Below are 20,872 nucleotides of genomic sequence, written 5' to 3'. Positions count from 1 at the left end.
TGTATGTTTGTGCATGTGCACCCCTTTCATATATATATAGAGGTGTGCGTATATATATATGTGCAAATTCCTGACAATACTTTACTGTTTGGGTACTGTAAACAGATAGATAATCCCGATCATAAACTGGTTAACAACATGGGTAAACACCAGAGCTAAAAACTACCAGCTGAATTCTGAAATTCCCGTGGGAGACTGGTTTGCAGTATTTGAAAATGAGGCCTCTACTTGTTTGTGCTCCGTTAATCTTGTGTTGAAAGCAGGAAATCACAAATGGCAAGGCTGTGAGCGTGCTGCTTTGTGGGAACATCTGAGGTCACGTTGATGCAATGTGGTATGGAGAGCCCCTTTTGTGATATGTTTACATGTCTGCTAACAGCAACTGAAAACAGGTTAGACTCCTGCTGAGTTTTATTGAAGTATCATTAGGATCCTTCCAGACAGCTTTTAAAAATGATGGGGCTGGAAGGACCCTTTGCAATATCTCTAAACCAGAAAGCACGTGCATATATTATAAAGCCAGAAGGGACCCTTATGATCATCAAGTTTGACTCTATAACCCAAGCCATAGGACTTCCCACAATTAATTCCCATTTGAACTAGAGTCCCATCCAACGATCTTTTCTTCCAATTCATCTGTCAGTTTGTCCTTTACATACAGGAAGTCTCTTCAGGATTAGAATTCAATGCTTTCTTGAAAAGTTGGACAAGTAGTCTGAAAAAGAAAAGAAAACCAAGATGCAGTTCAATATGGACAAATATAAATTACTAAGGTAACGATAATCAACTGCACAAACACAGGCTGGGAAATTACTAGCGAGGCAGCAGTTCTGCTTAAAATGATGTAGGAATTGTCATGTATTACCACTGGAGTGCAGTCAATGCTATCATGCTGTTGTGAAAAAATAAAGCGCTTTACTGTGTTTTATAAGCAGGTCTGTTCTTTATGAAGGTTTAGACTCATGTCAGCTGAGCTGTGTTAATGATAAGCTAGTGCTGTCTTAGCCCACTGTAGATACAAGCTAATGCAGTGTATCTTAAAACTCTTTGATTAAGGTCCAGTCTTTAGAAACAGCCATCTCATCAAAGTAAGAGTCTAACCTCACTAAGATTTAAGATAAGATGAACAGACTCGAATTTGCTCTCTGTATGCATCACGGACAGTTATCCTGACCAGCTGATGCATAGCATGCTGTTAAACTACAGTAACTTGAGTCTAAGATCGAAATCGTAATGTACACGAAATATTCTTTCCTCAGTGCTCAGCACTAATAAATCTTTAGTTGGATTGTTGCGTCAAATTTTAGTTACTCCGCTTTAAGAAAGATGTGGAACAGCGAGGAAAAAGTCCAGAGGAGAGGAACGTGAATGATTATTACCTGTGAGGGTATACTGGGTCTGTTTAGTCTAGAAAGGAGAAGAGCAGACATTATAATAGTATTCATACAAGATAAAAAAATGCTGCAAAGAGGAGGATAATAATTTGTTATCCTGCTCACTTGCCCCCTGCTAGAGCAGATCTCTTGTCAGAATAAGCAACCTGCCTCCCACAGTCAGGAAGCAGCCTGCTGCCTTAGGTCTGGGGCCAGCCACTACTAAATGGAGCTCCAGTACACTTCTATTTACCCTGTTCTGTTATCCACTTTTAGGTGAAAGAGATGCATTTGTCCATTTATCTCAGATTCCCAACAATCATCCAGCCCATAAAAATAGAATACTCTGGATGTGGAATGTGGCAGCACCAATATATAATCCTGCAGTTCCTGAAGGACCAAAAAGAGCCTCAGGATCTGGCTTTGGACATCTCAGGAAATGTGTTTTAGGAAGCTTTGTTAGAGCTGGGGAGCTAAGCATGGGCAGTTGTGTGGGTGTGGGTGGCAAAGTTGACTCCAGCTGATGCCTCGGAGGTCTTCCCGAGGTCCACGTAGGTGCACCTCTGAGTGTAAGGCCAGGGCTTCTGGATGACAAGGATCAGTGTGGAAAGGCAGGGCAGAGGGGTTTAAGTGATGTACTGGGTTTGGAATACTGAAAAGACATCAAGCAGAAGCTGCCCAGGTTAGATATTTCAGCTCTGCAAGAGAAGGCCGTTTGCTGCTGTTTCTGGGCTTAGCCATTTCTAAAGCAGAACAGCTACACTGTAGTAGCCCCCAAACTGTGGATCCTTTCCATCTTCCTGGTTGTGTCTAGACATTCATTTTTTGGATGTTCATGGACCTGGATATTATGGAGCAAGCCCTGCTGGTCCTGTTCACTGGACTGAGATACAGGCTCTGTTCCTGGCCACGCCGGGGAAGGGGGATAGAGTATGGATGAAGCAGGTCCCTACTTCTTGCTTGAGCCTCTGAGATCTTTTGGATGTCATGTGGGCTTATGTCCAAGCGTGTTAAACAGAAGCTGAGCTCCATTTGGTAGGAACTGAGAAATTTATCCTGAATTTATAACTTTGGGGTCTGGCAAACTTGTACAAGTGCTGGGAAGTGATTGAGTACTGCCTTTGAAAGATAAGGTGCTGTAGAAAGACAGAGATATTTTGAAGGACATTCTGGAGCAATGTGACTGAAGGGAGGTAACTTCTGAAAATAGCCAAAGATGAGCAAAGGAACAGTTGCCTTAGGAGTCTTATGATGAGGAGTGAAACTCTTTTCTGAGCAAATCTGGGGTGGCAGGGAGTCATTCCTGGCATGGAGATACCACCCAGCTGCTCAGGGGGACAAACTGTTCTTAAACTTTGCGTTTCCCGTTCTGGTTTCACCAAGAGGAGAACAGCTTGCTAAGAGAAATGAGGTTAACTGGTGTTTGGCGGAGCTTGGTAGAGGGGAGAGCTGTTTCAGAGGCTAAATAATGGATAATAATAAATTCTTTAACTGTTTGCTGCTTCCACAATCCTTTAGCAGCTTCCACTAATGAGAAGCCTATTGACCCCTATTTGTGCTACCAGCCAGCACTGTAAGCCCTGTCCCTGCTGTATGGTCCCACATTCCTTCAGGAGCTGGGTGACTCTCGTATCTGCAGCCAGAAGGGCTGCCGGAGGAGTGAGCAGCTCTCAGGAAGCATCATCTGCGTATCTGTGCGAACACCAGGACTGCGAGCAAAGAGGACACTCTGTTTATCATAAACACTCTTGCCAGTGAAGAGCTGAACAGGAGTGCTGGGGGTCTCCAGAGATCTCCAAATGGCCAATGCTAAAAGCTTTACGTGCCTGGGGGAAGACACTGACCAAGTGAAGGCTTTGCAGTTGTATCCTGCAGGGTGGAGTCATCATGGCAACATTTTGGTGCCAGTCCAGAGGTGGTGGTGTCCCCGACCCACCTTGCCACTTAGCTGTGCACATACTTTAGCTTAGAAACGAAGGAGCTTCTAGGCCAGCTCATCCACTGAGTCTTCTTTAGTCAGGTCTAACTCTTGGACCCCATAAGAATGACTAAATCAGGCTTTTGGGGAATAAAACTTTCTTTGCAGTTTAATTTTCTCGTTTTTGATGCCAGTCAGAAAGACACGGGGGAGAAACGGGATCAGGGAAGACTGCGTGTGGCAGAGGGGGGAGAAGAGGGTGCATCCTGGAGAGTGGATCTTTCTCTGTCCTCCACTATGGACTTCTGTGTCAAGTCTTGTCTCTTTAAAGCATTAATCTGCACTCTGCTGCCCGAGTTCACAGCACTGTCTCACTCCTGGGCTGCCTGTGGGTGTCATTCTGTGGGCAAACCAGGTGGGAGAGCTGCTCTTTCTCCTCTATCACAGGATTACCAAGTTCGCAGTCCTGCGCATCCAGCTCATGCCGGGAGAGATGCTCCACAATGCCAGCCCCCAGAGAATCCCCCAGGACATTGGTGGTCGTTCGAAGGCGGTCCCTGAAAAATCAGAGAGAAAAATAAAATATAGCTTCCTAGTAACAGCTAAGGGGATGAAGACTCTTTCAAGAAACATCTTCAATGAAACTTTTTCTACTTTTCAAGTCACTCCAATAATTGACCCTTCAACACTGACGGCAGATTACTCCCAGAGAGCCTTCCTGGATTGACAGCCCTGAGCACAGGCTCCACATTCATTGCTGCTCTATTGCACTCCCAGTTTCTCACTGAAAAGTTTTGGACTCACCACAGAACCAGGGAAACTTTGTTGTGGTTCCACGTGGACAGTTTCCTTTCCAAAGGCCTCCTAAGGCCTTTCTGCAGACTCAGGTGAGCCTGGCCACATCTGTTACACTCGCCAAATCCGTTACATTTTGTTTTACAAGAAGTGCAGAAATTCTGGTGCAAACCTATGACTTAGTGCTGCGGTGGAGCCAGATTTCCTCAGCAAGGACAGCATACACTAAGGCAAGGCCCCAGATTCTTCGTGCAAAATGGCAAATCTGAAACACCCTTTGCAAGGAGATACTCTCCATAACCACAACTGTGTGCAAGAGCTGAAGCTACCACCAGCCCAGCAACCCATCCTTCAGTGGTAACAACAGATAAGACTTTTGGTACCTGATTGAAACCAACCTTTCTGGGTAAGTACAAGAGGTAACCTGGTGTCTTAGGAGGCAGGGCCTTTTCCAGCCAAGTCTGTTCTTATGCACAGTTCACAGGAGAAGTGGAGGTGTTGGGCAAGGCTCTGTTTCCAACTGCTCAGCCATGGCTGGGAGCAGACTTTGGCTGCTTTGGCTACAAACCAGCAATACAAGATACAGAAGAACAGAGGAAACACTAACAGTGTATCCCTGAGTCAGGATTTTCTTGTGTTTGAGAAGACTGAGAGAGCGAGGACTGTGCACAAATGCATTCTTCAATCTAGTTCCTAAGAGCACTCCTGGGAAATCACTTGTCCCAAGGTTTAAAAGGAAAAGAAAGGTGAAATGGAGCAATATAGCTGACTAGCTGCACCCATCTAAACACTCCTCAACTTTGTACAGCCCAGACTCATCCCACTTTCCGTGTTTGGTAGCACAGAACCATCACTCTGCAGTGGGAATTTGCTTATTATTGGCACAACCTGTCCCTATCGGTCTGGAGATAGTTTCTGGGTGCCTTTTAAGATAAAGCAAACTAAGGACATTCTGCTTGGCGACCAGGCTGATCTGCAAGTGACCTCTGATGCCTTGGGTCACTGAAGTACACGGTGAAGACTCCAGCATGGGCAGAGAGGGCTACTGTGCAAAGGTCTCATGGATACAGGTGTGTTTTAAGCTTAATGATACAGGTTACTGAGACTGCTCGTAGCAGAGACGTTGGGAGTACAGACGAACTCTGTAAGCACTGGCAGGGAGCACAGAGCAGTGCATGCTGCTGAGCAGAGGACTTACAGAAACCAGTCCACAGCGATGATCAGCGTAATGTCTTCAGTAGGCAGCCCCACTGATGTCAACACTATAACCATTGTCACCAGTCCTGCCTGGGGAATACCTGCGGCTCCAATGCTGGCTGCTGTGGCAGTGATGCTGGAGGGAACAGGAAAGCACAGCTATCAGCAAAGGGAAGAAAAGAGGTAGTCGCATTTGCAAAAATGTCAGGAAGCAGCTCAAACTCATCATCTACAAAACATCTTGGCAGCCTTTCTGCCCTGGTCACCGAGCAGGATGGTGACACATGGGACATCAACATAGCAGCCAGGCTCCCCCCTGCCAGAGCCCCGTCCACAACAGACTGCACACTGCAGCTCTAGCTAAGGGATGGCCCAGACCTGGAAATGCAGTAAGGGCTCAAGTGGAGCCTCAAAGACGTGGTGCCCAAATCATATGTGCTTCTACAGCTGGAGGTGTAGCACACCCTTCTTTTCCATACTTTTTTTTCTCATTGTATCTTCTGAGCAAAAGAGGAACCAGACCACACCTCAGATAAACTGACAAAACTGAAGCCCTTCCTGTACTGCTGTTACTCTTTCAAAAGTCACCTTATTGTGATGATCTGCCCGAAGTCAAGTTCATAGTTGTTGACTTGTGCAATGAAGATGGCTGCAAGGGCCTCGTACAGAGCAGTGCCATCCATGTTAATTGTAGCTCCCACAGGCAGAACAAACCTCGTGATGCGCCTGTCCACACCGTTGTTTTCTTCCAGGCACCTGAAGGTGATGGGCAGAGTCGCTGAGCTGAAAGGAATTCACAAAACAACATGAATTGGGTATATGCTGACTTTGGAAGAGGGACTAAGCCTCTGCCTGGTTTATGACCTTACCCACCTGCTTTTTCACCCTGCCATGTGAGCCAGAGGCCAGAAGCTGCTAGGAGAAAGAACAGTCTAAGCAAGGCTTCCTCAGATATGGTGCACGCTGCAGTTGCACATTCGGACATGGCTTTCCTCAGGGGGCTGGGACAGGGGCTGTGTAGCCCTGAGGCTGATGATGCTGGTATAACACCAAAAGAAGGTGATGCTGGAGGATTCAGTGTACATAGGACAGAGCCTCAAGTCCAGAACTCCTTTTCCAGCTATTACAAATACTTGAGCCCTTTCTCACCCCCCTCAGTGCATAAGACAAGAATGACCCATGTATGAGAATATATCTTGCCAAGAAAGCAGAGAATTGTTTCTGAAAGAGAACATGAGCAGGAAAAATGCAGTGTGTTTCAGTGTGAGAATGCATGTGGGAGACACCGTTGCGTGCTTGCCAGGAAATGAGCATAGCAAGAAACACGGCACTTAGTGAAACAACAGCTACCTACAATCCCTTGCTTTGGCTGTGTTGCATGGCAGTGGGAGTCATTGAACGTACGGGTGTTTATGCCTTCGCCCAGGCCTCCTGTGAGCTTAATGCCAGCTGCATACAGTATGTGTGCCTGGGAGAGAGAAAGGTGCAAATGTGCGCGAGTACATGTGTGCGAGAGGTATGTGCGTGGGGAATAATGCTGCAATTCAGTGGGATTTAATATTTGTCCTGAGCTCAGCATTTCAGTGCTGCAAGCAGAGTCACCACCGTGTTTGCTACGGAGGAATATGGGTCATGCACTGATGGTTAGAGATGGCCACGATTAGGGGTCCTGAGCAGGGGAGTGGGAATCTTTCCACTCTCAAATGAGCTTGGCTGGACCAGTGCAAAAAGCTGCTAGTGCTAGAACTTGTGAGACCACAGTACTGCACTGAGGGCAATGGAGCGCTGAGAAGCAGCCCCAGAGTATCCACACCAGCCCCAACCCTACGCCTGCGTAGCCATCGTACCTTGAGGAGGTGCCCAGGGCTGTGATGAGGGCCTGCAGAAGCCCTGCAATGAATACCCAGGGGTTTCTGTGAGTGACGATGAAGTAGAGCAGTGGTAGGATGCAGAGGGCATGAATGAGGAGTCCAACGATGACGGTGAGCGTGTACATCCCCAGCTGGCCTCCCATCACTGCTAGGTCATCCATCTCCAGGATTTTGCCAGCAATTAAAAACATGATCCCAACTGGAGCATACCTGTGGCAGAAACACAAGGCCGATGCTCAGAACTGGCACCCACACTTTCACACCAGCTTTAATGCATGCTGTCTGGACAAATCCCCAAAAAGCCAGCACACCAGAAGTGCTCACTGAGCCTAATTGTTGGATAATACTGCAGGTTTCTTTTCCGGAAACCTGGAGAGAGCTGGTACTTGTTCACCATATGGTCAAAAACCAGCACTTGTTGCACTGTCGGGGACCCCAGCGCTCTGTTGTGCGCACAGCTTGGGCACTGGTGGAGGTTTCCTCCTCCTTCTGGGTTCCCTACATGTTTCCATAACACTCCTTGTAGAATTGATAGGGGAGATTATCTAGAGGAGTCTTCAGAGTCCCTTCCTTTCCTAACAGAGCTTAGGCGGAGAGTGGTTTTTTTTACTGAGAGGCACAGGGAAGTACAGGAGAAACAGGGAATTGGGGAGTAAAAGCAATAGTGTCCCATAGGCGCTGAGACATCAGCCTTGCTCTCTTCAGATGTTCACAGTTAGGGAAGAGGAACATACAAGGAATCCATATCTGGTGTAGCAAGGACTGGGAACACCACCACCTGTGAAAGCCATAGCTTATATAAAAACCCATTTTGAGGTACACTGCTACCCTTTCCATTCCTTATGGCTTTTTTCCCCCTCCATAACAATGCCTCTCATGAGCAGCAGTGAGGCTCCACAGAAAGGAAGCCATAACACAGACATGGAGAATATCATGGGCACTAAACTAAACATGGACAAATAACTGGACCAAAGAAAATCTCAGCTCCACGGCCACACCTCTCTGGGCTTGGCCTCTACAGCTCAAGAGCTCACATGCAATTCATGCACAAGGCTCAGAGCTCCACATGCCAAACTCCAACTTAGCCTGGGAGGTTTGGAAAAGTTTCAGGAAAGGATTTCACAAATATTTCATTTCCTCTGACCTTCCTCTTAGAAGACATTCTTGGCTGCGGCTAGTGACCAGATCTCCCCAGCTCCTGGGAGATGCTCTGCAGACTGTGGCTTCAGGAAGGAGTGCTGGGCTGCAGCTGACAGCCCTGCCTCCTATGCCAGCAGGACTTTTTAAGTCAGGAGGCCTCTCCAGACACTACCTACTGTACGCACACAGGCAGTTTCTGAGTGTAACCAATGTGCTATACCTCAACACCCTGCCTTCCTTCACTGTGAGGGGGAGCTGAAGGAGGGGGTGTTGAAGGCACCTTGAAATTGTCTCTGGGAGCAGTGCGCACGTATATTTGTTCCACTGTGCTTGTGCTCTCCCTTCTGTGCCCGCGGGCAACTCTTATCTCTTCTTAGGGAAGCGGGGCCTCAAGTTCTGGCTCATCTGGGGAGGAAAAGATGCCGGAGGGGCTGGGGCTCCCCAATGCTCTGCTATGAGCTCAGGGTTGTTCTTCCCCTTTGTGTCTTTCTGTGTAAGGCCTGTCCCCCTGGGCCCAGGGTGTTGCTCTGAGATGAAAGACGGTAACTAGACCAGGGAATGAAAGATGGAGTGATCGAAAACGGGAGAGGGCGTGGGACTGACAGATCCCCTTCCCGTCAGACATTTCCATGTATTCTGCCAGCCCCGCATCTCTCCTGTCTCATGATATCTACCACAAACTCCTAGTTAGACATTGAGCCCCAGATGGGTAAAGAGCTTAAAATAACAAGATTTGGTAAAAATGCTGCCTTCTAGAGAAGACTCGTCTCAGCAATGCCTCGCTTACCTGGACCATGTAGCACAGGCAGCCTTACACAGAAAGCAACAAGCAGCTGAGCTTTAGAGGAGTTGGGATCTGGGAGACCTCAAATTGAAAGGCAGAAACTTTGAGTTGACCTTGTCAACCCAGCTCAGCTCTCAGACCTAATGCATACAGATGCCACCCTGAGTAGCAGGAAAGTGGCAACAGGTTATTGTGATTCGTAGCTCAGACTCCTGGAACATAGCTGGAAGGAAAGCTTTTGGTGGGAAAGCCTCACACCCTACCCCTGTTGGTAAGGCTAAGAGATCTTCCACTCCAGCTCTCTGGTCTTCCAAGGATGTTTCCAGCAGCCTCAAGGAAAGCAAGTCCTGGTGTACCTGATATTTCTAAGGTAAAAACAAAAAACAGGAAATGAAATGTGAACAAATATCCCATCCAGACTTTTCCCTCCAGCCTGATGGAGCCAAAGGAGAGCTGTGCCCATCTGCTTTTCCTGTGCATGTCATCCTTAAAGCTATCCCACTTCTCATCAGGTCAGCGGAAACTGCACCTGCAGACCTCCTGCTCCAACCAGCCGTGCTCCTCACCAGATGATAATGGCCACCAGCCTCATGATGGCTTCGTTGAGGCAGTTAAAGAACTCCCGCAGGGCCCGTCCCTTCTGCTTCATGCTGCCGATCACCAAACCGAAGCACATGGAGAACACTACCAGCCCCAGCGCGTTCACCCCATTGGCTGAGCCCGGGATGGGAATGACTTCTTCAAAGGTCAGCACCTCGGAGACGGTCCCCAGGGCATGAGTGACGTTCTCCAGGATGCCGGTGAAGTTCTCAGGCACAGGGATCTGAGTGGCTGCCACACCTGCTGTGACATTGCTGCTGTGGAGGACGGTTCTGGTGAAGACCCTGGTGCTGTACTGCGTCTTGTACTGAAAAGACACAGATTATCAGATGCACTCACAGGCCCTGGTTCAGGAGCTCAGGACAACATGCTAGGCTCTTGCATCCCTTCCTAAAGAAAGGAGAGAACTGCAAGTTCACTGCTGACCTGTGTGGGAAACTTGCCTTGCCTGTTCTCAAGCTCCCTAGCTTAGTACTTTCACCAAAAAGTTCACAGCGTTGAAGGTTAAAGAGACCATTGGAACATCTCATATCCCTAGGACCGAGATATTCTGGTTTCTCTGATAACCCTTTATACTGCTTCCAAGGGCACTAGCACTACAGAAGAGACAAATCCTTGGAGAATCTGCTCCCATTTCACTGCACGTCCAAGCCCGCTACCTGAGATCACACAAACCCTTCCTGACTCTGAGTGTGGGACGGGATGGAGGTTGAAGCCCGCATCTACAGACAGCTTGAAAAGCTTGTGTCGGGGCTGCTGTAATACAGACTAACAACAGCAGTGCCTCCTGGAGCAGTCAGACGTGGGGAAGCGTGAAGGCAGGATAGAGCAATTGCTATTCCATCCCTCAGCGAAGTAGGTTGGACCAGGGTCTAGGGCACAGGGTGCCAAGGGAAGTGATAGGCCAGGTGGGATGTCATACCTGTTTGAAGCAGGCTTCTACCAGGTTGGGCGGGAACATATTCCTGCAGTAGATAAAACAAGGAAAGAGTTATTGCCCTGTTTGACTAGCAACAAAACATGGGCTTCCTGGCCAACACCTCTGTCCTGGAGCAGTGTCTCGGGTCACAACTCTCACAATGCCAGCTCGGGCTACAGAGCAGACGGGCCCTTTCTGTCTGACTGACAGAAGATGGGAATATGCTGACCTGGAGCCAGGCACCCTCCAGAAGGTTGTATTTCAGGTATGTGGAAAGAGACTACACACATACAGCACTGGGATATGGGTCCATTGTAAAAGCATCATCACACCCAGGTGAACCTTGAAACAACACCATATTACAATTTTTAATATACGGCCTTGCTTTCAGCCTCATCTCTACAGCTGTCATTTGAGCTCTCTGTTATCTTGTACCTCAGAAACGTAGCTTCATACCACTTGAGATGGTACAGCTTTGCAATTCACTGTGGAAGGTCACAGCAAGGGAGGGAGAGACAATGTCTCAGGGACCACGGCCTCGGTTTCCTTGGGTCTGTGAAGATGGATATTCAGAGTAGCCTTTGCTGGGTGAATTTCTGAAGGGTATGCAGTCATTGATAGTTTTCATTACTTGTTTTGCTGAGCACACTTTGGCCTCTTGCATTAATACCTCTAACAGAAGGGCTGGACGCCAGAGCTCCAGGCCAAGCATTCAATCTCGGAGTGGCAAAGTCAGCTAGCTGGACTGAGCTAGAAGTAGTAGGCTGGGCAAGACTCAGCCATAAACCTCTTTCCCTAAGAGTGTGTGCCTAAAGCTGTGACACTTCAAGAGGACATTCCGTGGAGGAATGTAATCTCACTGATATGGTCTCAACATGAGACCAACTTGTTCACCTACCTCACCAAGTCCATGAAGGCATCTGTGGTCTGCACCTGCTCAATTCTGCCCTCTCGGTGAAGCTTGTCCTTAGATCCTTTTCCTGGGTGGATGATGATCACCATGAGGATGCCAATGAAGACTGCTATGATCGTGGTCACCATGTAGTAGACGACAGCCCGCATCCCCATCTTCCCTGAGGCTCTGCCATCCAGCGAGGCCATTCCTGGGGAGTCACACAGAGAGACAAGGTGGGAAGGTCTATTGTCTTAGAGGCAAGGGGGAAGCCTGAGGAAGATTCAAAGTGTGCAGGGCACATGCGTGAGCTGGACGGGAAGCGGGAGTCTCTAGGAAGCACAGCATACAGGGGGCAGACTTTGGAGCTCCAAAGTGATGTTGATATGGGAGAATGTGGCTTGTGCTTATGAAGAAGCATAGCACTGGTGGGTCTTAGGCTCCATTTGGGAATGTAGCAATGTCCTCCTAAAGCTCTCAGAAGGGAAATACTCCCCTCCCAGTATACTGGGCCTTTAAGTCCCTAATGGTGGGATGTTTCAGCAGGTGGAATGTCTTGCAGTCCCTTCTGCTGTCTGAAAGCTTGGCAGCTGCAAGAGGAGTTCATTGCAATGTTAAACCCTATGGTCTGGTCCAAAGGGACCAGGGGTGGGGATTGTAATGGAAATACCTTTAAATTGTTGTAACCCATGATCTGAGTTGCATGTTACAGGAATTACTGTAGCAGGAACCACCCAAACCAGTGGAGTATAAGCCTTGCAAGCACAGCAGTGACCTGACCGGAGCTGGCTTTGGTGCCCAATAACTCCACACAACACACCACTGCTCCTGTCCTGAGTGACCACCATCAGAGATGGAGCCCAAAGTCATGGACTAAATGAACTCAATGGACATTTTGTGGACATTTGTGGACATGTTATGGGCATTTTATGGACATTTTACAGGGGTGGTCCATAGACTAAGGGAATGATAGCTGTGTATTATATCAAAGGATGGGAAGGGGGGTGATGGTTAATGAGGTTGTATTGGATAATGTGGTACCTGAGCGTGATGTAAATGGTATGGAATAAGGAGTGGAGAATGTGCTGGTTTTGGCTGGGATAGGGTTAATTTTCTCCATAGTAACTATTATGAGGCTATGTTTTGGATTTGTGCTGCAAACAGTGTTGATAATAAGGGGATGTTTTAGTTATTGCTGAGCAGCGCTTTACACAGAGCCAACGCCTTTTCTGCTCCTCACCCCACCAGCGAGGAGGCTGGGGGTGCACAAGAAGCTGGGAGGAGACGTGGCTGGGACAGCTGACCCCAAATGACCAAAGGGATATTCCACACCATATGACATCATGCTCAGCATATAAAGCTGGGGGAAGAAAAAGGAAGGGGGAGGATGTTCGGAGTGATGGCATTTGTCTTCCCAAGTAACCATTGCACGTGATGGAGCCCTGCTTTCCCAGAGATGGCTGAACACCTGCCTGCCAATGGGATGTAGTGAATGAATTCCTTGTTTTGCTTTGCTTGTGTGCATGGCTTTTGCTTTACCTGTTAAACTGTCTTTATCTCAACCCATGAATTTTCTCACTTTGACTCTTCTGATTCTCTCCCCCATCCCACCGGGGGCAGGGGGAGTGAGCAAGCGGCTGGGTAGGGCTTAGTTGCCATCTGAGGTTAAACCAGTACACTTCTATGAGGACCTGGATGAAACAAGCTCTCCAGCCAGTGACCAACTCCAGCTCTTTTGTACTGGCACCAATTAACCTTCCCTAGGCTGGAGGAAACCTGAAGCTGACTTGGGCAACAAACTTCTTGACATTTGAGGTTACGTAGGATGAAATCCTTGTTAGTGCTCAAGTGTTGGGCATCGGAAACACCACATTGTGTCCTCCCTTGTCTTCTGAGAAAGCACAAGGCCACCTGCTTCTCTTCCCCACTACTGAGCCAGCAGGGGTATGAGTGTGAATCACGTTTACTACAGCTGTAGGTTCAGGCTTGTCACTGTTAGCCAAGCTAATCCAAGCAGCTCCAGCTGGGGCACAGAGGCGTACTCCAACAACAGCTAGCATCCGTCTTTCTTTGCTGATTATTGCTTTGGCTGAAAGCAGCAGAAAGCACTTCTCACCTGTAATCAAGCTGGAGACAATGAGAGGAAGAACCAACATCTGGAGCATACGCATCAGCAGCTCGCCGGGGAAGGAGAAATACTTGATCTGGCGATAGGTCAGCTGGTAGGGCCGGAGGGAAAATGCCAGGATGATCCCTGTGGATTAGCAAGGGATGAGAATGGAAATGGGACAGTGTGATCCAGCGGTCTGTCCCTCAGTTCTACAGCGTGGCTTTTCTCTTTCTCATCTCCTTTCAGCTCCTCTTGTCCCCAAAGGAGCAAATGCTCTTTCTTTTTCTAAAAGGCTACGATCCAGTTTTTCCTGTATGCTCTCTCTCTCCCTCTGACATATTTATATGCACAGGAGCCTCGTGCTAAACCACAGGTCTCCTTGTTGCTCTGTCTGCTGCTCCTCTGGCGTCTGTTCCCAGGAAGCTCATGAACATAAAAATGCCGTGACCAGAGATATGACCTCCCAGCCTAACCTAAGTGCGACCTCACAGTTCAGAGACTTTGTCCACCCACCTCTTAAAGCTGAGTTCAGCTAGTGAGTTACAGACATATAGCCTGGATCAAAAGCTAGGGACAATCCACTGTCTGCTGGGCAGATTTAGTTTGCATTGTATCACAGCCCTTGGCATCAGTTCCCCCTTCTGGTACTGCCAGGCTAAAGCTGTGGGATGAATCTGAAGAGCCCCTGTGCCTGTAGCTGCACTCACAAGAAGCCTCTGAACAAACCTGGATGATTTTTTATGAGGATTGGTAGATGGATCATCAAACTCTTTCTCTTGTAGACTGTTCCTAGGACTCCCTCACACACGCCCTCTGCAAGGTCCGTTGTCCTTGCACACAAAGGTGCTTCTGACTTGGACAGCATTTTGAGCTGTCAGCTCATCAGCTTCACCTCCCCAGACAAATCGTTATGATAAAATATAAATCTTTGTAGAATAAACTTTTTGCCACATTATAAATGGTGCCCAGTGTTGCCACCAGCTCCATACCTAGTAAGACTGCAGCGATGGTGAAGAGGACGAAGGCATTTCTCCTGAAGAAGCTTTTAGCACTGTCAGCAGTGATGCTGTGCATCCGCTTCTTGGCGCGCGCCGCCCGCTTCTGCACCGCCTGCCGGAAGCGCTGCACCCGGCCCTCGGCATTGAGCCGCTTGGCCGCGTCCTCGTTGAGGAACAGGCTGTTGACGTGACTCTGCTCACTCATGGTCAGCACGGCTGCTCAGTCCCCAGGGCACGGCTCTGCCTACGCTGGGCAGGGAGAAGCAGAGGAGGGAAAGCATAAGCTGCAGCACCCGACACCTGCCCTTCATTTTTGTCATTTCCCTGGGACCCTGAGCAGGTTTATTTAGAGCTGATTAATGAGCTCCTCTGCAAGGAGCAGACCCCAGGGAAAGGCATCTAAAGGGCTGCCAGGGTCTTGTCACAACTGCTCTGGTGTCTCTGGAGAAGCTCTGGCCTCTGTAGCACCCAGCCTGCACTGAGGAGCGGCTAGCGGTGGCCAGGGCAGCCTGAAAGGCCTCCACAGCCACCTCGGCTTGTTCTTAGGAGTTTCATCAGTTTGGACAGGAATGAATTTTTATCACCTGGCAATAAAACCAGTTCCTGTACACAAACTTTTCCAAAGAAGACCAAGCAGCAAAAAACATTTCTGACATACCTGCTAGATGGACAGGTCCCTACCAGAACAGCTTTTCCCATGACAGCGAGCGGCACTGGCTGTTTCTGCAGAAGGGAACATAATCCCTTTGCCTTCTGTGGAGCCTGAGGATAATGCTTTACTGACTTTCCTTTGAAGCACAACAGGACTTTCAAGTAGTATCTCTTGTCAAACTCCACTGGTGGGGTTAACCTGTTGTCCTGTCTTCACAAATACTAAGATCGCAATCAAACCTACTCCTAAGAGGTAAATAAAGGACCAGTTCTGCTCCATTACCTACTGGCTGCAAGGCCTGGAGCAGTCTATGGTTCTTTAACCGTTTATTTTTACTCTTATTCACATATTCCTCAGAACAAAAGAACAAGGGGGCTACACAGCCATACCAGTCCACTCTGGAGTGCTAGAAGGCACCAGCAGTCCAACAGTTCTTACCATCAGGAGGATCACTGCCTGACTGTGCAGGTGCCATTTTCCTACTGTCACTGTGCCTTGACAGATACAAGGTCTGAAAATGATTCTTGTTCCCAGGAGTTTGTGAAGAAAATACAAGACTAGATGAAACCAAAGAAGAACAAAGTCACCTTAGGACATCAGCAGGTGCTGAAAGACCTTTTGTTGGTGTTGCTAGTCAAATAAGAGCTACTCCATTTGCAATCCTAAATTTAAGCCAAAGAAACCATCACAACTGGGATTACATTCTCTATAAAATACACATCTAGTGTCTGCCATTTGGACCCAGATAAATGCCTATCATGAATTGAAGACATTGCCTTAAGGAGCAATTGGTTCATAGTACCACATTGCAAGGTCATTTCCCACAGACAGATGGAGGAAAACCCCCGTTCTGACAGAAGATTTGTTTCCACAGATGCTAATGCCTTCATGAGGTTCAGAGCAGTGGAGAGACACCTGAGGTGGCCCAGCCAAGTCACTCTAAGCCCTCCCAAGGGTAAGCTGTGTGAAGGCCACTGGCAAAGATTCTGGGCTTTTGCTGCAGGAACCTTGCAGTGCTGCTGTGGTCACCCAAGCTTTTGGCTTAGCAAACAGCATTCTGCGGATTTTGGTCCACTGATTCCAGCTTGATCATGCATTCACTTCCTTATTACACCACTCTGCTTTTATCGGTTGATGGAGCCAATATACATCAGACTGGATGAAAACTTTGCCTGTCTTCCTCCTTTTCACTGCCAGTCCTCCTACTTCTCATAGCCACGCATGAGAGAAAGAAACTGTGAAGTACATGTTACCTCAGTTCATTGAGTTTGTGCCTCCTGAACTCCACAGGAGGTTAAGAAACTATGGATTCAGTCCCCTGTGCCCTAGAATAGACCTGTAGTATTTATTTAGTAGCCTCCCAGATATAGGGTTGGAGAAACAAAATTATTAGCTGCCAGGTTCCAATAAGCCAGGACTTTCACACATCTTGTATCCTCCTGTCTTGCCAGTTACTGGCATCACTGGCCTTCCAAGGAAGAGGACACCTGTCAGATCTCACCCTTTGCCACCACAGACTCACTGAATAATCCCTTTTGTGATCCATCTATCATCTTTTGTCTGCAGAATTTCCAGAAGTCTGTCCCAGAGCTTACTGCCCTTATGGTGAGAAAAGTAATTGCCTGCACTGTCAGCGGCTGGAGGGATAGAATAGAATAGAATGGACTCTTTCAGGTGGCAAGGACCTACAACGATCATCTAGTTCAACTGCCTGACTGCTTCAGGGCTGACCAAAAGTTAAAGCATGTTATTAAGGGCATTGTCCAAATGCTTCTTAAACACTGACAGGCTTGGGGATCAACCACCTCCCTAGGAAGCCTGTTGCAGTGTTTGAACACCCTCTCAGTAAAGAAATGCTTCCTGATGTCAAGTCTGAACCTCCCCTGGTGCAGCTTTGAACCATTCCCACACGTCCTGTCCCTGGATCCCAGGAAGAAGATAGCAGCACCTCCCTCTCCACGTCCCCTCCTTGGGAAGCTGCAGAGAGCCATGAGGTCGCCCCTCAGCCTCCTTTTTTCCAAACAACACAAACTCGGAGCGCTCAGCCGCTCCTCAGAGGCCATGCCTTCCAGCCCTGGCACCAGCTTTGTTGCCCTCCTCTGGGCGCATTCAACAACCTTCACATCCTTCTCAAATGCTGAGGCCCAGCACTGCACACAGTACTCCGGATGAGGCTACTGGAATGCTGAATATGGCGGGATAATCCCCTCTCCTGACCAGCTGGTTTTGCTGTGTTTGATGCACCCCAGGATGCGGTTTGCCCTCTCGGCTGCCAGGGCACACTGCTGGCTCCTGTTGAGCCTGCTGCCAACCAGCACCCTCAGATCCCCTTCTTCAGGGCTGCTCTCCAGTCACTCCTCTCCCAGTTTAGACTTGTGCCCAGCGATACGCCATCCCAGGTGCAGAATCCAGCACTTGGACTGGCTCAATTTCATGCCACTGATGATTGCCCAATGCTCCAATCTATCTAGATCCCTCTGCAAGTCCTCTTGTCCCTCAAGAGGGTCAACAGCACCTCCCAGTTTGGTGTCATCAGCAAACTTGCTAATGAGGCATTCAACTCCTGCATCCAGATCGTTGATAAATACATTGAACAGGACTGGCCCTAGGCTTGAACCCTGAGGAACACCGCTGGTGACCAGCTGCCAGCCAGATGTAGCCCCACTCACTACAACCCTTCGAGCTCTGCCCTTTAGCCAGTTCTTCACCCAGCACACCATGAACCCACTCATCCCACAGCTGGACAACTTGTCCAGAAGGATGCTGTGAGGGACAGTATCAAAAGCCTTACTAAAATCCAGAAGAACTACATCCACCACCTTCCCTTGATCCACAAGACAGGTGATGTTATCATAGAAGGATATCAAATTAGTTACAGGACTTTCCCTTTGTGAACCCATGTTGACTGTGCCTGATGATTGCATTATTCTTTAACTGCCTTTCAGTAGCATTCAGTATAATCTTCTCCATAATTTTTCCAGGTGCTGAGGTTAGACTCACAGGTCTGTTGTTTACTGGGTCTTCCCTCACACGCTTTTTGTAGATTGGAATAACGTTGGCTAGCTTCCAGTCAGCAGGGATGCAGCGCAACTGCCTACAGCAGAATGGATTACCACCTAAGGCAATCACTTCCAAAAGCAGAACCACCAAAGAAAGTTTCAAACCCCCAAAACTCTCTTTCTTACTCCCACATCATCAGACAACCCAGCACACCTTGGTAAGGTGAAGGGCTACCTTACTTTGACGTGCAAAGCTCCCATCTCCTTAGTGAAGTGAAAACAGTCACGCTGACGGCTCTGAAATCACCCATCATAGGCTTGCTACACGCAAACCAGGCTTCCCGTTCGCCATGGTGACCTGAGGAGACCCACGCTGAACCGGGAGTACAGAAACACAGACTCACCTCTCCTCCAAACCTTGCTTTTCTTAGAGTTGGACCATACCACAGCAACGGCACAAATTCCCGTACAGGGAAGGTGGGAGCAGAACCCACGCATATAAAGGGACTAACCTGCTCTTTTCTCCAGATGTCTCCCCATCCACATGCACTGGAAAACGTATTTTTGTGCAAACAAAATGAAATTTCTACTTGGATATGGGAAAGTTCAGGATTAATCATTTGATCCCCGTTCCACCATATGCTCAGCAGCCTTCTCAGAGCAGAACTTAGCGCACAGAAGGAACTCACCAGAAGAACTTGCTCCTCTGATGTCCCCACCCTCTTGCTGACTTGCTCCCTTTCTCCATCTGCATATTTTGCAATACAGCGGCCCCCTCCACAGCACATTCCTTCTGCATCACTGGCCTGAAATTGTGTAAATATTCCCTATTGCATCAGATGGAAGTTCTCAGACTGCTGCAGTAAGTCATCAAAATACTCTTGCAGATTAACGGTCTGTCAACGGCTTGGATTTTCCTTCTTGTGAGGAAGAAGGTGGCTTTGCCGTCTTGGTGGAGGTTCTCCTATTCACGGCTGCTTCTTCAGGCTCCACTCTGCCAGAAGCACTGCGATATTTGAGAGAGCATTTTTGGAGGTAACTTCAAGGCCAGAACCAGGAAGCACAGGGTATTTTGCAAGAAAGTTCAGTGTTGCAAAACTAATGCCTAGTTCCTGGCAATGAGGTTTCGCATAAACAGTGGAATTGTGGCTATTTTAGGGACATCAGTCAGAAGATGGTGAAAGTAAAAAATGGGGAAGGAAGACTTTTGCACTACATTTTTTTGTCCTGCTCCTTGCAGATTTTTGTGTGGTTATCTTCCCATCTACCCAGGGAGAAGATTTCCAACATGGGGGGAGGAGGGCAATAGTGCTTAAGGAGCTATAAAGAGCTAGAAAACAGGAAATCTCTGAATCAACTGAGATGCATCGTTTCCAACTTGTACTGTACATTGAAGAACACCCCTCCTCTTTATGCCTTGTCTCTGCTAAAGCAGCCAACAGCAGAAAAGCTGGAACCATCCAGTGTGCAGCACCTTCCCATGAGCACGTTTTAAAGACAGAAGGTTTCCTGGCTGAAGGGAAAGAGGAGCTAGCCATCTGCCCTGGTTTCAGCTGGGATAGAGTTAATTTTCTTCCTAGTAGCTGGTACGGTGCTGTGGTTTGGATTTAGGGTGAGAATCATGTTGACACCACACTGATGTTTCAGTTGTGGCTGAGCAGTGCTCACACTGGTCAAGGGCTTTTCAGCTTCCCGTGCTCTGCCCGGTGCCCAAGGAACTGGGAGGGGGCACAGCCAGGGGGGCTGCCCCCGCCTGGCCCCAGGGCTATTCCATACCCTGTGGCGTCATGCCCAGTATGGAAACTGGGGGGAGCTGGCTGGGGGGCAGTGACCGCTGCTCGGGGACTGGCTGGGCATCAGTCAGTGGGTGGTGAGCAATTGCATTGTGCATCACTTGCTTTGTGTATTCTTTCACTTTTTTTTTTTTTACTTTATTTTATTTCAATTATTAAACTGTTCTTATCTCAACCCATGAGTTTTCTTACTTTTACTCTTGCGATTCTGCCCCCATCCCACCGGGAGGGGCAGTGAGCAAGCGGCTGGGTGGGGCTCAGTTGCTGGCTGGGGTTAAACCACGAGTCCTTTCTGGCGCCCAATGTGGGGCACTGAGCATCTGAGATAATAACAGATTAACCAGAGTGTATTAAGGAATTTATATCTGTTAACAGTTGCCAGTCAGAATATTGATTAATCTGTTCTTGATATTAGTTGATCTGATCTGCACCACGCTCCTTTTTTTGCTGTACATGTTAAAGATTGGTGTTGGTTTCTGCAGTTTGCTGTGCTCTGCAGTGATTAGTGATGTTTTGCCTGGGAGATTTGTTATTAAAACACTGGCCTTGGGCGTTATCTGGTATTTGGGTTCTGTAGTGAAGCCATTACTGTACTTCGGGTACCACCTCATGGACACAATTAGCTATTATATCTCTTCCTCTGAGAGGTTTTTTATGGAGGAAATACAGAATGGCACCTTCGCCACCTTCTTCTCTGATGTTTCCTCCTTCATTACAACAACTTTTTGGTATCTTGAACATCCTTGGGTCGTTAAGATACTTCTATTGATATTTCTTGGGAATATTGATTCAGTTTTCTCTAAGGTTAATAACCAGTTTAAGAACATCATC

The 20,872-nt window shown here is 48.1% G+C and overlaps 1 protein-coding gene across 4 annotated transcripts; it reads right to left on the bottom strand.

Annotated features, from left to right (window-relative positions):
* Positions 1 to 285: 285 nt before the first annotated feature.
* SLC1A6 (solute carrier family 1 member 6) lies at positions 286 to 19,040 on the bottom strand (the record flags this gene model as incomplete). 4 transcript variants are annotated; one of them, XM_082331381.1, is made up of 12 exons in its annotated part: positions 18,938 to 19,040; positions 14,589 to 14,846; positions 13,606 to 13,743; positions 11,496 to 11,700; positions 10,601 to 10,643; positions 9,645 to 9,985; positions 7,131 to 7,364; positions 5,872 to 6,066; positions 5,285 to 5,419; positions 3,745 to 3,848; positions 1,380 to 1,407; positions 286 to 715 (listed from the first exon to the last, which is right to left on the bottom strand). In XM_082331381.1, exons 2-11 carry the CDS (start codon positions 14,800 to 14,802, stop codon positions 1,403 to 1,405), a joined length of 1,614 nt encoding a protein of 537 aa, XP_082187507.1. In that variant the 5' UTR covers positions 14,803 to 14,846; positions 18,938 to 19,040. The 4 variants fall into 4 exon arrangements, with proteins under 4 accessions (XP_082187507.1, XP_082187506.1, XP_082187504.1 ...); XM_082331380.1 differs by lacking the exon at positions 1,380 to 1,407; XM_082331378.1 differs by lacking the exons at positions 286 to 715; positions 1,380 to 1,407 and having other exon boundaries at positions 3,650 to 3,848.
* Positions 19,041 to 20,872: the final 1,832 nt, after the last annotated feature.

Source organism: Platalea leucorodia (genome assembly GCF_965183815.1).
Source record: "Platalea leucorodia genome assembly, chromosome: 21".
Taxonomy (NCBI): Eukaryota; Metazoa; Chordata; class Aves; order Pelecaniformes; family Threskiornithidae; genus Platalea; species Platalea leucorodia.
Note: the sequence above shows the minus strand (reverse complement) of the source record. Positions and strands in the feature narration are given on the sequence as shown.